This window comes from Protopterus annectens, chromosome 13.part0 (assembly GCF_019279795.1).
Source record: "Protopterus annectens isolate FY-2018-M chromosome 13.part0, PAN1.0, whole genome shotgun sequence".
Classification (NCBI taxonomy): Eukaryota; Metazoa; Chordata; order Ceratodontiformes; family Protopteridae; genus Protopterus; species Protopterus annectens.
In genome coordinates, this window is record NC_056747.1 from 1232241376 (window position 1) to 1232258800 (window position 17425).

The 17425-nt window shown below is 42.4% G+C and overlaps 1 protein-coding gene across 1 annotated transcript in view; it reads right to left on the minus strand.

Annotated features, from left to right (window-relative positions):
• Window positions 1-994: 994 nt before the first annotated feature.
• MYO1D (myosin ID) overlaps window positions 995-17425 on the minus strand; it is a 2136961-nt gene continuing 2120530 nt past the window's right edge. Inside the window, exon 21 of the mRNA XM_044055239.1 lies at window positions 995-1144. Within this exon, the coding sequence (XP_043911174.1) occupies window positions 995-1144 (150 nt within the window). The remainder of the gene's footprint in view (window positions 1145-17425) is intronic.

Consider the following 17425-nt stretch of genomic DNA (forward strand, 5'->3'; position numbering starts at 1 on the left):
CATATTTGGTAAAACACAACTTTACAAGTTCGCCCTTCAGTGACTATCAGGCAAGCAAAAAGAATGAGACAATGACCCTTGGCTGTCAAAAAGCAAAAGGTACTTCTGGCAGCCTTGCTGGCAAGGGGACAGGAATTAGGATCACCACCTGCAACTGTTTTTCATGCACTAACCTTTATTAGAGAAGACATGTCTTATAAAAAACATGGCAAATATCCTAACTTTAGTAGAGAAAAATATGTACTACTTTTTCTCTAAATATTAGAAAAGTTCCTCACTCAGCAGTATTCAAAACACCTTGGCACAATATGAACTACAAACTAAAACTGTACAGCAGTGAATCTTAGCTTTAGCTAAAATGAAAATAAGTCTTTAAAACTGGCTAAGGGTATGAAATGTCCTGCAAAATCTCTTGCTTCAATAAATACCCTGCTGTGGCAAGAACTGGGAAATCTACAGGGTATTAATTTGTGTTGGAACAGCTGCCACCTAAAGGGCCAAATAAGGGAAAGGATGAAATGACAAGTTTACCTATCTTCAATAAAAGTGTGGGAACGGGAAGAGAGAGGTCAGACATTTAAATTCCTTCCACATCACCATATCCTATGGAAACCAGGGAAAAAGCATTCGGACTGTTACAGAATAAAATATACAAATGATGATACAGGGGACATGGCAAGGTCATCATGAGAGGAAGGGAAATGGACTGTTTCTACAGCACTGGGAAAAAAGCCCCTACCGGTCCTGAGGGTAAATGGGGACTAACTGTCCTTAACCTTGCCCTATCAGATAAAGAAGTGACTGGGTGGCGCAGATTAGTGGAGGTCAGTTAAGGGTAGGATGGAAGCCAACTTACAAAAAAATCCTTAAAAATCACTAGTGACATGTGCAGTGATATTTATCACATTATGCTGCTTATTATGGCAGTTTAAAAATTCATCATTTTCCGATTCTTGCAGAGGAACAAATAACCACTGAAGAAAATGAAAAAAAATTACCTTTTGAAGTGATTGGCCAAGACTCCTACAAGCTCTCCAACTCTGCTGTCAGTGGCTGTTTTGAGGCATACAATCAAATCATTGTTATCTTTACTATGGAAGACTACAAGCTGGTCCTTCCCACTGGAAACACTTACCCCTGTCACCTGAAAAAGTTCAAGAACATTTAGGTTATTACATTTCAAAAAGAAAACCTCTTTCATACAGATTTGTATAGTATCTTCTTGAGGCAAAACTGCATCAAGATATACACAGACATCTACTGCATTTAGTAAAAAAATTTGCTATGTAGAACAGATAAGTTTGAATTGTTAGCATCTTGTGTTTTACAAAAAATAACATGCTCAAAATACAGGAAATGTGGTAAACAAGTAACATCTGTCACCACAAATCTGCACTTTCTACATTATATGTTCATTAGCCATGTAAATTAATTTCACAGCAATTATACACCATCAGCAGCACAATATATCACTGGTAACAGTACACCACAGTTACTCCTATTTTCCTTCCGAATTATTTTCCATTCAGCTGAGCATGGAGTGTGAACAGAATCTAGAGAGAATGAAGTATACTAATATCAGTGGTGTACAACCTCTATTTACATGAATTAATTTTTTTCAGTCATTTGTTGCCTAGGTTAGTCACAACTAGGCTGCTGATCACTTTTCAGGGGAAACCTAAGGTGGTATTTAGGGTCTATATTATATCATCGAACGCTTAAAAAAGAGAACGCTGATTGATCGACCTAATTTAAGCGAAAGCTTACAATCTCGAACTGGGAATCTTCTCCCAGGGAAAAAAATCGCTGATCCAAAACATATACACACACCACAAGCACACCAAACAAACAGAAATCCACACACATACACCTAAAATCTGATACATAACCCTACACTAAACTATGCACACACCACTAACTACCCACTTACCTTAACCCAAACCCTAACCCTAAGGTCCGTCACTATCGCACACTCACCTCACCTGCTCCCTAACCCTAACTCACTTAAATCCACCCTAACCCTCATGTCCACTCAATCGCACACACACCTAACCCGAGCCCTAACCCTAACTCACCTAAATCACCCTAACACTCACATTCACACAATCGCACACTTACCTGGGAAATAGAGTAACTTTCCACCATAACACTGAAAATACCGAAGCAACAGAAACGGACAACCGAATTCTTTCCCTAGGAAAAAATTAGAGTTTCTGTTGCTTCGATATTTTGCAGTTTTGCGAAAATAAGTTCGATCAATCAGCGTTCGCTTTTTTAAGCGTTCGAGGATATAATGTAGACCCGGTATTTATACTGCAATGGAAATTTGGCCAGGACATTGAGAAACTTCCCCTACTGGTCATTCCTGCGAGTGGGGCCCATTTTGAGTACTTCCTGGTGGAGCAGCCTGTTGAAACAAGAAGGCAGATGGAGAGAGGAGGAGAAAATGGAATGGTGAGAGAAATGAAGGAAAAAGCCAATCCTGAGATCAGAGAATGTGTACAGGATTCTGAGGAGATGTTTCAAACATATCGGTTTGATGGAGATGAGTCAGCAAATAATGGATTTAAAATTACAATTCGTCTAGAGTACTGTGGGATATTTACTTAAAGAAATGGTGATGCAGAGTGAGCCAGAAAAGACATTTCCTAGGGTGGGGGTGGGGGCATAATGGAGAAAATACAAAAGGAGGATACAGAAACAATCCTAAAAAATATAGCACTAAGTTGGAAAAAGAAAACACACACAGAAAAAGTAAAAAAAAGGCAAAAGGGGAGTAGCAGAAAAGAAAGAGGTAGAAGAAAATGAAACACAGAAGTATGTGGTAAGGATTCAAAGTAAAAAAGACAAAGAAATTGACAGGTATGAAGTGTTGGACAATTTAATAGCTCCCTTGGGTATAAAAACACATGGGGTAAGAGCATTTATTTTTATTAACAGAGAGGAATTTTATGACATTATATATGAGACTTTTTTTCAATGGAATTTTTTTGGGGAGAATATTAAAAAAGTAAGACTGTAACCTATACAATCTCTATGTGCTAAAAGCATTTAATGTGGAAACAAAAAAGAAAATGCATGTACAATTTCAAACAGAGGTAGAAATAGAGACTTTGAAAGGGCATTTGAAAACCTTGTGTAAAGACGTACTGGACACTGCAAATTTCATCATAAAAGGGGTTTATGGACTGGTGGATGGGACTGTAATATTGTGTTAAAAATAGAAAGAAAAATTATACATATACCAAGCATGACAGATGTAGAGGGAATAGGGTGTTGTAAAATACTGGGAGCAACTCAAAACATGTTTTTTATGGAGACTATTGGTCCATATTAAATTCAGTTTCCCTATATTACTCTAGCATGTCCAAAGGTCAGTCAATGGTTTCCTCTCCAGTCCAGCTGGTGAATCTGGGAATTTTGAGGCAATGTTATAACTGTCTCATGTATACGGACAACCCTCTCCTCCTCCAAACAGGTTCAAATATATGTGAGAGATGCAACTATTTAGCCAAACTGGAGGCTGAGCTCTCTCATCTCAAAACTGGTGTAACCAGTCAGGAGGAGAAGGTAACCTCACACAACACAATTCCAGTATCACATAGTCCCACCACATCAGCGAACCAAATACATAAACACACAAAAACATACTCGGAGGCTCTAAATAAAAATCTACCTAAGCAACAGAGACCTCCAAAGCAGACATCCAAGCAAACGCTACCTCAAAACAAAACACGCACAACACACAACCCACAAAGTCAGTGTGCCAAGCAGCCACAGCCCTTAAGGCTGAATAACACACCTGATACTCTTGTAATAGGTGACTCGATTGTCAGACACACTGACGTCCCGCTCACCAGGCTGAATAAAGAGAAGGTCACGGTGAGCTGCCTGTCGGGTGCTAGGATCAGCCACATAACGCAAGCACTCAGGTCACTCCAAAGCAAATACAAATATGACTCAGTCATTGTACATGCTGGTGTGAATGACCTGAGACGTACCTCCCTGGACTACATGAAAAGAGATATAGAGGAGCTCTCTGATCATGTAGCCCAGGCTGGTATGACCCTGACCTTGAGCAGCATCTTACCCTCACCTAGAATGATGCCACAGTACAAAGACAAAATGATCAATTTTAACAATTGGCTAAAATTTTGGTGTCATTCAAAGGGGATCCAGTGTCTGTAAGCCTGGGATGACATGCTCGACAAGCCACGTTGCTTCGCCAGGGACGGCTTGCACCTGTCACCACTGGGCTTTCAGATATTGGCAAAGGCTCTTGCCACCCCCATAGTGCCTTTTTTAGGCAAGGCTCAAAAGTCAAACCCACCCCCATAGACAGCACATGGAACAAGAAACTAAGGGTAATGCTGCTAAACGCCAGAAGTCTTAACCTCAAGATGCATGCACTCGAAGCTCTCCTCAGTATGGAGAACATCGATATCTGTGCAGTGACAGTAACCTGGTTCAAGGCTCCAGAGAGCACCCCAGCACTACCAGGCTATACCTCATATCATGCTTTTCGGCCCCAAAACCCGGACCGAACCACAAAAGGAGGGGGAGTTTCCATATTTATCAAGGATATCCACACCTCCAGGCTAGTGGCATTGCACGAAGTATCGGAGACCATCCATGTGCAACTGACAGTGGGCAAGACTCCTTTTCAGTTTATAGCATCCTACAGACCACCCTCTCAAAGTCAGGAATCCCACTCGGCTTTCCTGAAAACATTGGAGAACATGAAGATCTCTCCGAACACCATTATATTGGGCGACTTCAACTACCCAAACATTGACTGGGAGCACTACTCAAGCCCCAGCACCTTAGCCCAAAGGTTCCTGGAAATTATAAACTCAAATGCTATGGAACAACTAGTCACCACTCCCACAAGAGGGGACAACATACTAGACCTGATCATTACTAACATGGGGACTCTATGCTCCACACCAGAAGTATATCCCTCATTGGTAAGATCAGACCATAAACTAATTTCACTGGATGTCCACATCCCGACCCCACCCCAGCCCAGAAAACCACAGTGAAAAATTTCTCAAAGCGAACTTCTCACTTCTCAAAACCAAGTGGAATCCTTCAAGGCCCCAGGGCCAGTGGAAACTACGGCCCAAACTGCAGAATCCTATATAAACGCATTCTACGGACATCTCCAGGAATGCATGGATCATGCTATCCCAAACAAAACCAAGACCCAATCATCCAAAGGCAGGCATCCAGTCTGGTGGACCTCTGCCATAAATAAACTGTACAACAGAAGGAGGAAGCTACTACATGATAGAGCAAAATCCCTAATAGGGAAGGCATCTCTGATCAGTACTAGCAAAAACTACGATCCCTCATAAAATCCTCCAAGGCCAGCTTCGAGAGAAAAATTGCACAGGACACCAAAGACAATCATAAGGCTTTTTTCAGTTATGTTAGAAACCTGGGATGCAACTCCCAGACTTGTTCTGAGTTGTTTCTAAACGACAAAAAATACACTGAACCCACAGACATCGCCAATATCCTGGCAGACCGGTTCAGTGCAAACTTCTCCCCCAAAAGAGCAAATATCAATCCTGGCAGAGGGCTGCCTCCCAAACATCTCTGATGCTCAGGTGAAGGCTGCCCTCTCCAAAGCAAAAAACACTGCTTCCATGGGACCAGATGGCGTCCCAGGTTGCATCCTACATGAACTCCAAGAGGAACTAATCCCTCAAATCAAACAGCTATACAATCTCAGCCTCACTACAGGATATGTGCCCACAGAATGGCGTACAGCAACAGTGGTCCCACTCCACAAAGGTGGAGCCTCTACGGACCCTGGAAACTATCGCCCATAAGTCTGACTAGCTTAGTCTGCAAGGCTATGGAGAGGATCATCATGGAGCTCATAAACAAAGACATTGGGGACCTACAGACACTAGATCCTACCCAGTTCGGCTTTGTCAAGGGCAGATCCTGCCTTTTGAACCTGGTTGACTTCTTTGAAACAGTCACCAAAGCCATAGATGAAGGGAAGGTAGTCCACACAGCCTATCTGGACCTTGCAAAGCATTTGACACAATACCCCACTCGGGCATCATAGATAAGCTATCCAGCTTAAATATAAACCCCTATGTCACAAGATGGTTCACAAACTGGCTCAAAGACAGAACCCACAGAGTGAGAGTTGCTGGAGCCATGTCAGACTCGAAACCGGTCACAAGTGGCATCCCACAGGGTTCTGTCTTGGGACCACTCTTGTTCGTTATATACTTTTCCGAGGTACAGGCAAACGTGGGAGGACTATGACTCAGCAAGTTCGCAGACGACTGCAAACTGGGCGCCATAATCGACTCTCCAGCTGACACAAACATCCTTCAAAAAGGTCTCACAGAGACAGATAACTGGTGCCAGTGCCATGGTTTAAAGCTAAATGCCAAAAAATGTATAGTCATACCCTTTGGCAAAAACAATGTGCCCACAAATTACCACATAGGTGGAAACCCATTAAGTACAGAGAAAGTTATTAGGGACCTGGGGACCCAAGTTGATAGCAATCTCTCCTTTGAAAACCACATTGCCAAAGTGGTTAGAAAGACCTTCTACATAGCCCACCTCATCACGAAGGGTTTCACATCTAGATCAAGAGAGGTAATCGTGCCCTTTATTCATCCCTCATCAGGCCCATCATAGAATACAATGCCCCTTTTGGGATGTACCTTACCCGACACCTGCAGCAATTAGAAAGACCCCAAAAGTATCTCATCAAGAGGATCAAGGGTCTCAAACAGATGCCATATGCTGCTCGGTTAAAAAAACTCCAGCTCTACTCAGTTGCATACCGCCTACTTCGAGGCGATCTATGCCTGACATACAAAGCTATGTCAAATCCAGAATTAATGGACATGCTCCACCTCAGTTAATCTAAATCCCTTAGAGCCACATGCTCGGGGGACTTGAACCTCAGCACAGAAATAAATAGAACTTGCTGGAAGGACAGGTTCATAACCCAGAGGCTCCCTTCGCTCTGGAATAGAATTCCAGTTCATGTGAGGCAGAGCACCTCACTGAATCTCGTCAAGAAGAATCTCGATAGGTGGATGGGGGATTGTAGGTTTGTCCAAGGGATTACTCCCGTGTCACTATTAGACAGAGGCACAGTAAACTGCACCTTAAAAAGGGCACAGTATACTCAAATCAAGGGGTGGCGTAAGCCATACAGAATTGGGCTAGGCTTATAATTGCCTCAGGGCAGATAGCCTAGTATGAACCTATAAACCTAAGAAACAATGTTTGAATATATATATATATATATATATATATATATATATATATATATATATATATATATATGACTGCCAAATATACAACAAAGACTAGAAGATTTAGGATTTTTGCCTGGAGATGTTTGCATAGGTACTTTCATACCCAAGCAGACTCCCAAGAATTTTTCCTCAGGTAGATGGCAAATGTTGGAGGTGTGATAGGGAAGAAAGAGGTCACTGGGAATATATGTTTTGGGAGTGAGTACTATGGCAGGAATACTGGGTGAGCTTATCAGTGTAACTAAGGAAATTAAAAGTATTGCTTTGAGCTGAGATACAGGATCTGAAGTGCCTTCACATTGTAAGGCATTGTTAAGTTTCACTATGTTGGCTACCAAAAAAGCAATCACCAAAAAATGGAAATCAAAATCCAAACCAACTACAGTTGAAGTAGTGAATATTTTAATAAAGATAAAAGAACAATAATTGGAATCCTTAGAAAATGGTTGGAGTAAATTACATAGAAAAATATGGAGATTGTGGGAAGAATACATGCAGAAAATGTTTTGGAAGAGAAATAAGGTTTAAGAAAAGACATGAATTGAAAAATGTATGCCATGTTGGATTTACTATAGTGTATAGAACAATATATGTGATGTAATATTTGTAAATCTGAACTTGTTAATATTTGATTACTTTTTATGTAAATGTGCCTGTGTCACCTATTCAATAAGGGTTTTTAAAAGATAGAAAAAATACTAATAAGTTAAAAAAATTATTAAGTCCCAAGACATGAGGCTATCATTCTAAATAACTGAAATATTCCCTCAAGAGCTAATCAAATACCTTTTTTCAATCATTGTACTAAGTACATAACACTAATCTGAATCTACCTTCATGGAGATATTCTTTAACCACATTAATATAAAAGCAAGTAAAACAGCCAAAACTATATGCTTCATATAAACACATTTCATAACTGAACATTAATTGTAAAATATTTCTGTCTGTTACATTAAATATATTAATTATGTATTACCTACCATACCAGACTGGGACCAGACTGGTTTTATAGTTAACAGATGAACACAGAATAATAAAAAATAATGAAATATTCATTGATTATGCTAATAATAATAAATAAAAACAAATATTAAGGTCTGGAATAGGCATTTGATTGGGTTAACTATTAAGACCTTAAACACGTACTTCCAGATAAATTTATAAACTTGATAAGGCAGTTACACTCAAAAGTGTATTCTTATGTAAAGATAAGAAGTTATTGATCTCAACCAACAATTATCACAAAGGAAATAAAGCAAGGATCTCATGCATTGCCATAATTTGCTACACTCATTTAGCCATTAGCAAACTACTTTACATTTAGTAAGGAATTAAATGGATTTAAAATTAATATTTTAAGTCTATAGCACATGTTTTGCTGATTATATGATGTGAAAGGAAATAGCTGGATTTAAAATTAAAAACAATTTACTCTAAAGCACCACTTTATTCCTCATGGCATGTTAACAGTGGATGATGTAAAGTCTTCATTAAAATTCTTACATAATTTTTTTACAATGTTTTGAAAATATTTCTAAATTAAAAGGTAGCCATAATAAAATGGATACATTATTAATAAATTAGTATCCAGGCTAAACTTTGAAGGATAAACATGATTATAAATGGGTTAAAAAAATCTAACGAATTTAAGAGCTATTATAACAAAAATATTACGGAAATAGCGTAAACTAACAATGATAAAATTGTAAATTATTTGAAATCAATAATGGAGAAACTGAGCAAATATTTTTTCCCTGTTGAAAACAAGTTAAAATTATTTTACTTCGTAACATTTTATATTCAGTTAAAACTCCTTCTCTGGCACCTAATAAATACCTATAAAAAGAACTGAACAAATGTTTATTACTTTTGTATGGAATCTAATAAAACTCAGAGAACATTTAATAATCATATTAGACTATGAGATGAGAGAGGAATGGTCTATCGGATATTGAATAAGTACTCTAAAGTATAGTTCATTGGATAGATCCAGTTTATAAATCAAAATGGAAACGTATATATGAAAATTCACAATAAGAGTTTAAAATGATAATTTCCAATCAATCTCTAAACATTTTAGATAATACCTTACACTGGATATTTAATAATTATATACATTTTATATTACTAAACCAACACACTCCAAGAATACATAAAACATACTATATAGATATTTAGAAACTTCATACATAGACATCCAGTATTAAAAATAAAAAATATGTCTACAGTGGTGAGGAAATCATTCTATGTTGCACAACTTATAAACAAAGGTATGGCATCTAAGTCCAAGGAAGTCATTGTTCTACTGCATTCTGCATTTATAAGACATATTATTGAGTACTATGCCCCCCCCCCTTTGTTATGAACCTAACCAGGCATATCCAACAATTGGAACATCCGCAGAGGTTCCTCACTAAAAGAATACAGGGTGTAAGTAAAATGTCCTATGCAGACCACCTCAAGGCCTTATCCCTGTATTCTGAGCCCTACAGGCCTTTTAAGGGGAGATCTATGCATGGCATACAGGGCATTTTCAGACCCCACTCTGATGGGCCTCCTGCATATCCAGAAAACAAACAGTCCTAGAATTACTCATTCTAAAGACTTAAACCTTGACTGTCATACAAACAGGACCTGCTGGAGAGATAGGTTATGTATTGCAGAGATTACCCTGTCTCTGGAACAGGTTCCCCATTCATATGACGCAGAGCTCCTCCCTAACCCAATTCAAGTGCACCTTGGACAACTGGATGGGCAACTGGAAATTCATCTCTGGTTTGTCTCCTATGTCTCTAATGGACACAGGCAACCTGTAAATGGTTCATCTCCCAGGCCTATTCTTATACTTAACAAGGGTATCAGAACATGTCAGAGATTAGAGATGCATGACTAGGCTTAAAAAGGCCCTTGTAGTTGTTATTAGCCTAGTAAACACCTATGAACCTATATTTCTTTTATGTTGCCTGCTTCTTCTATGCCAGACTTTGTACATGGATCAAATTTAAATAAAATGTATAACTTAAAAATGTTATATTTTGGTTCAGAGGCTTGAAATGTTATCAGTTATCAGTTCCTAGTGATACTATAACGTGTACAATTAAAATGGATTTGAATTAATGGCTAATGGTTCATAATGTAAGGAAAGAACAGTTGTGTAAAATCCTACCATAACCATTGATGTCCTTCTCTTCCATGTTGCAGTATTCCAACTTTTGGGTTTCCCTCTTTTGCTACCCAAACATCCAGTCAGTGTATAAAAGCTTCTAGTGACTGCTAGGTGTGTGGGATGTCCGATGTTGGATAAGGAAATGTGGGCTATAAAAGTGACATCTGCACACACCAGTCCCCAGGAATGAGTACCCCAGATGGACCCCAGTCCCAGGAAAAACTGCACATGTCCAGTGCCATCCAAGAAGGGACCTTTTAAGGGAAAATGAGGGGAATGAGAGAGGGAAAGAATACTGCAATGCGGAAGAGAAGGACATCTATGGTTATGGCAAGATTTTACACAACTACTCTATGTCCTTCTATCCCCATGTTGCAGTATTCCAACTCTTGGGTGAATGACAAAGCTCACTGGGAAGAAGAGGGTGGTGGCTTGGAACTAGTCTCTATAAATTCACGTAGGTTTGCCCTGGCAATCCCTGCTCTCGATTTGGAAATTTGGTCTAATTTGTAATGTTTGGTACAGGTGTGAACAGATGTCCATGTATCTGCTTCTAAAATGGTGGCAGTGTCCAATCCCTTATAGAAAGCTCCAGATGAAGCCATAGTCTAGTGGAGTGTGCTATAACTTTGGACCCAGAGGATTTCCCATGGTGTGCATAGCAGAAGGAAATAGCTCTGGAAATCCAGGCTAAAATTGTCTTTTTTGTCACTGCTTTCCCCAGGGCCCTGGAGTGAAAGGAGACAAACAATTGGTCAGAGTTTCTGACAGATTTGGTCTTGTCTGGGTAGAACCTAAGGTGTCTGTGCACATTAAGGGAATGTAAGAGTCTCTCACTGTCACTCCGATAGGCAAAAAAAGATAGGAAGATGAATAGATTGGTTTAAGGATAGCTCATTGAACCACCTTGGGCTTGAATGAAGGGTTGGTCCTAAGGGTTACCCTATTTTTGCGGATGATGAAAGGGGGAATGGCCATGACAGCCTGTAGCTCAGACACTTTTCTAGCTGATGTCAAGGCCACTAGGAGTACTGTTTTCCAAGTACAGTGCTTCAGATAAGTATTAGAAAGTTGGTTCAAAGGGGGCCACCATGAGCTTCTCCAAAACATAATTTATATCCCAGGAGGGTGGGATGGGCTTCCTGAGGGCCTGAGATGCAGCACTCCCTTTAGGAATAACTCTGCAGGCAATCTGGATGCCAAAGGGGGATCCAGAGGCAGATAAGCTGAAATAGCAGCAAGGTGGGTTTTAATGGAAGAGTACGCCAAACCTGTCTGCAAGAGTTCACACAGGTATGACAGTACCAGAAGGACATCACCCTGAAAAGGGCCAAACTGCCTTTGTAGACACCATATGAAGAATATTTTCCATTTGGATAAATAAGATCACCTAGTTTTAGGTGTACTGGCCTTCTTCAGGACTGTGAGCATGTCCTCATTGTAAAGGTGTTTGTAAGGGATCAGAATTCTATCACCCACAGGGTGAGGTTCAGAGATTGTAAGTGGGGATGGATTAGAGATCCCTTGTCCTGTTTGAGAAGGTCCACTCTGTGAAGTAATTTCTGGTGATTGCCCCTGGCTAAATGCAGAAGGAGGGGGAACCGGTGCTGTCTTGGCCAAAAAGGAGTCACTAACAAGATTTTTGGTCTGTCCTTCTAAATTTTCAGACAGAATTTCTGAAGTAATGGGAAGGGGGGAATCCATAATGAAACATCCCCTTCCAACAGATTGAGAAGGCATCCATTGCTCTCACCAGAGGACTGGGCAGTCTGGTGCAAAAGGATGGAAACTGTCTGTTCATAGGGGAGGCAAACAGATCTGACACGTACCCCATTTGTGGACTATGTCCAAGAACACATCCCTTTGCACCATCCATTCGTGGCACTGTGACATGGATCAACTTAAGGTGTCTGCCGGAGTATTCTGTTCTGAAGGGATGTACACTGCCTGTAACATGACTCCCTGTTTTGTGGCAAGCTCCCACACTAGGAGAGCTAGTCTGCAGAGTAACTATGATTTTGCTTCCCCCCTGCTTGTTCACATACCACAGAAAAAACTTGTACTCACCATAACATTCCATGTTTGTAGTCCATCTCACCCCTTCATTCTTACATATGGGTTTGGAGCTGATCCTCAGCTCTGACTCGGCCTACTACAAAGCTCAAAGTCTTCTATCTGGCTCATGGCTAGGTAGGTATTCCACAGTGCACCAGTACAATCCCCAGATCTTGTTTGCTGCTAAACTATAGAAAGACAGAACTAAAGCTATCCAGAAAGAACAACAATAATGAAAGATATCCAATTATTATAAAGGTGTGAGGGAAAGCCCAGGTTGCTGCTGCACAAATATTACCTATTGGAACTCTGGCTTGGAAGGCTGCAGATGTAGACTGGGATCGTGTAGAATGAGCCTTAATCTTGAACGGTAAAGGCTTTCCATTGGAAGAATAAATGAAGGTCATACAGCTCAAAATCCAATTCAAAAGGGTCACTTTGGAGACTGGGAGACCTAATCTGGAGTCAGAGAATGATACAAACAATTGGTCTGACTTCCTGAGTTCCTTAGTCCTGTGCAGATAGAACTGTAAATGTCTGTGAACATCCAATTGATGAAATCTGTATTCTGCTACGTTGGAATGGTTAGGGAAAAACACCAGCAGCTCTATAGTTTGGTTCAAGTTATTATGAAAGCACACTTTAGGGATAAAAGATGGATTTGTGCGAAGAAAGACTATCTTTGTGGAAAATCAAATAAGGGGGCTTGATAGACAGTGCTTGTAATTCTGATACTCGTCTAGCAGATGTGATGGCTACTAAACAGAAGACAGAAACTTCAACGGTCATGAATGAGCAGGTTCAAAGGGTGAAGTTATTTTGGACAGGAGAAAGTTTAGATCCCAGGAAGCTACCAGTTCCTGAAAAGGAGGTCTCAGCAAAGTAGCACCTTTAAGGAAAATTTTACACAATCTGTGTGACATCAGGTTAGACTCATGTTGACCCAAATGAAAATTAGATATCGCTGCCAACTGAACCCTAATTGTGGCAGCAGCAGATCCCTGGTGGAAAAGTTCAAACAAAAAGTCTAAAACCACTGGAATGGATGCGGTGCAAGGGTCAACATTCCTTTCTTCAGCCCAGATAGAAAACCTCTCCATTTGCTGGTGTATAACTTTCTAGTGGAGGGTTTATGTGAAGATGTGAGAATGTGGGTCAAAGCAAGTGAAAAATCATGAAGCCTGACTAGGGATTGAATTGGATCAGCCAAACATGGTTGCTTGATCCCTGTGATTGGGTGGAATATCCTTGCATGCTGTCAAGTTGAGGGTGTAGAGGCTGGGATGAAGAGAGCCTGACATGTGTCAAGAGATCTGGCACTGGGTCCAGAGTCCATGGATTGTCTAGTAGATGAGGCCTGAGAAAGGGGAACCAAATCTGACGAGGCCAGTAAGGACTGATGAGGATCAGTTTGCTTCCCAACAGTTTCACTTTCTGAATCAACTTGGATATGAGAGGAAAGGGGGGAAGCATAAAGGAGACCCAGAGGCCAATCGTGAACAAGTGCATCTCTCAGTGACTCCCCCCGGGGGGGGGGGGGGTAAGGGAAAAGTAGCTGCTGCATGTGGAGTTGATCAGACTGGTAAAACGATCGCAACAAGGCTGTCCCCATTTGTGGAAGTTCTATTCTGATATTTCCTGGTTCGGAGACCACTCATGAGGCATCAAGATTGCCCGGCTGAGTTTGTCGACTATCACGTTGGTTGTCCCTGGGATGTGCGTTGCCACTAGAAAGTGCTGGGAAGATATCGCCCACTTCCAAACACGAATCGCCTCCCGACAAAGGGGGTAAGATCAGGTTCCACCTTGCTTGTTGAGATGCCATACCACAGACATGTTGTCTGATTGGATTGCTATTGTCCCAAGAGGAAGAAGGTCATGAAGTGCTTGCAACGCTAAAATCACCGCCCTCATCTCTAGGACACTGATATGCAGGTGAGTCTCGTGATCTTGCCGTGTTGCCTTGGACAGTCCTGCCTAGATACTGCCCCCCCATCTGTGAGGCATCTGTGGTCACAGTAGCAACGGATTGGCGAAAAAGGAATGGAGTGCCTGTCGCTAGTTGGTCGGGTTGGTTCCACCAGCGGCAGTCCTTTTTCAAGACTCTGTTAAAATGATGTGGTGGGATAGAGGCAGTTGTTAAAAGGACCATAGGACGATAGAAGCCACTGAAGAATTTTCATATGTAATCTGGCAAGAGCATTATGGTGGAGGCCATGGTCCCCAAGAGTTTCAGCACTGTCTTTGCCTTGACTTTCTGAAGGGGAAGTAGACGGCGGACTTGTATCAGGTTCTGTGCTTTTTTTGCAGGAAGATGAGCTAACATGACGACTGTGTCTATTTCTGCACCTATAAAAGTTGGAATCCTAGACGTCTCAGGTGAGCTGTCACTGCTGCCATACATTTGGTGAACACCCTGGGGGCTGTGGTTAGACCAAAGGGCAGAGCACGAAACTGGTAGTGACTGGCTCCCAGCCAGAAGCGAAAGTGGCTCCTCGACGCTCTGTCCATTTTTATATGGTAGTATGCATCTTAGAGGTCTATTGAGCACATCCAAGTGTCTTTCCCTAACAGAGGGCATATAGACTGCAGTGTCGCATTCCGGAACTTGTCCTTCTTTATGGATTTGTTTAGTTTGCTGAGGTCCAAGATGGGCCTCCTGTCCCCTGTACATTTTGGCACTAAAAAGAATCTGGAATAAGTTTCGAATCCTACCTGGTCTGTGGGGACAGTTTTGATGATTCTGTTTGTGAGCAGCTTGTTCACTTCTACAGTTGCTTGATCCCTGTGATTGGGTGGAATATCCGGGATCCTCTTGGGAACATGAGGTGGAAGAGAAAAGGGTATGGAATAATCTCTGTTGATAATTCTTTGTACCCATATGTCACGGGTGATGCTTAGCCACGCTTCTGGATACAAAGAAATGTGACCCCCGACTGGCTCCAGAGAAGCACAGCTGGGCCCCACATCAGGAGCACTGACAGGGACGGCCTCGAAATGAATCACGGCCTCCCTGGTTTTGCGGTCCACCCCTGCCTCTAGGGTGATGTCTACCATTTGCTCCTCCTCCTCTGCCTCTTAAGGAAAAGTCACCCTGTGCATCCAGGAAAAACCTCTGGGACTTCTTGAACCACATCTTACCACCTCTTTGACCCTTGGGGTATGGTCTAGAGGGGGACAGTAAAATGTACTCCCACGGCAGACAGCATTTTCCCTGCCTGTTCACACCTGGTGAGTGTGTCTTTTATCTTGGGTCCAAACAACGAAGAACCGTCAAAGGGAGCATTGGTAAAGGTAGACTTGAATGGCTCTGCAAAATTACAGAAGTGCATCCAGGAGTGTCTCCTAAGGGAGACTCCTGAACCTGCTGCCCTGTTAGCTCCATCGGCTGCATGAGAAATCAGCCTCATGGAGGAGTTAACAATGGAATTCAAGGTGGACAACTGAGCAGACACCTTATCAGGGACTCCTTCAGTAGATGTACCTTGTAGAGTATCTTCCAACTCCTTAAGGAGATCTCTCTGAAGCCTTGTAACGTGTTAGATAGTTCAGCGATCTTTGTGTGAATGCAGCTGATGAAAGCATATGCTTCCCATATCTATCCATCGTTCGAGACTCCTTGTTTGGCGGATGGACAGATGAAGAAGTCTCCGCTAGTTCCTTCTTAGTGGCCGCCGCCACCACCATGGCATCTACAGGCACACCCTTGGATAAGAATTCTTTCTCTTTGGGAGCAGACAAAAATTTATTGGGTCTTCTGGGAACTGGCTCCATGGCATCAGGAGTCTCCCACACCTTCTGACAAGGTCTAAAAGTTAATCGAAAGATGAAGACACCCAAGAGGCTGAAGGTTGAGACCCGAAAGCCTTCAGGTACACAGACTCCTCATCAGAAGGAGTAACAGTGGGCCAGCCACCCCTCTGGTTAAGGATCTCCAAGACATCTACAAAGGAGAAATCATTCGAAGACGACTTGGGGGACCCTTCTGACTCCTCACGGTCAGTGTCAGAGGTAAAGGACTCATCCTGGGAGTCTACATGCTTCCTCTTGCATGTCCTCTTCTGAGGGGGCTCCTCAGAAGGATATGCCAGGGAGGTCTCGAAAGACTGGGGGCCACTAACCGAGGGCTGCTGAGGCTGCAGGTCTCTGCTGTCGAGAGAGAGAGTAGGTGCTGAGACAGAGGTCGGTGCCTGAGGGGGAAGAGTGTCGGTACCCCTGTGTGGAGTTGATGAGTGGGACAGCACACTCCGCATCATCTCGAAGGCAGACCTCTCCAGCTCCGAGGAGACAGAGGAAGTCATCGGCTCCGAGATAGATGTAGGATCTGAGCTCACCCTAGCCGGTGCACCGAGAGGGACACTTGGAACTGAAGAGGTTCGGGTCCAAGTGTCCCTGTCGGGGCCGACCGGTGAACTTCGGCTCCTAGACACCACGGATGGCACCGAAGGTGTCAGAGCAGAACTCTGCTCCGAGACAGCCTCGAGGGGAGCTGCAACTGAGAGTTCCACAACCAGTGGTACCGAACACTCCGGCTCCGAAAGCCCGGCACGGCTCGAAGGAGGAACCACAACAGGGGGAATGGACTCAGGTGGCTCTGGGACTGACTGGGTCGGAGCCAACAGCATTTTTGGCAAGGCAGATTACTTCAGGAGTCTCTGCACTACTCTCTCCACATCTTCCTCTGATAGGCTCCTGGAAAATCTGGAAGACAGTGTGGGTGATCTGGACTTCTGCAAGATAGGGGACCTTAAAGTTGGGCGAGACGGCAAGGGATCTCTGGACCTGTTCTGGTGTAGTCTCTCGGTAGTCGGCTCTGAAATGCATGGGGCCGAAACTGAAGTCTCAGTATCAACAACCTCGATCGGCTCCGAGGTCAGTGGAGCCAAGGAGGTAGAAG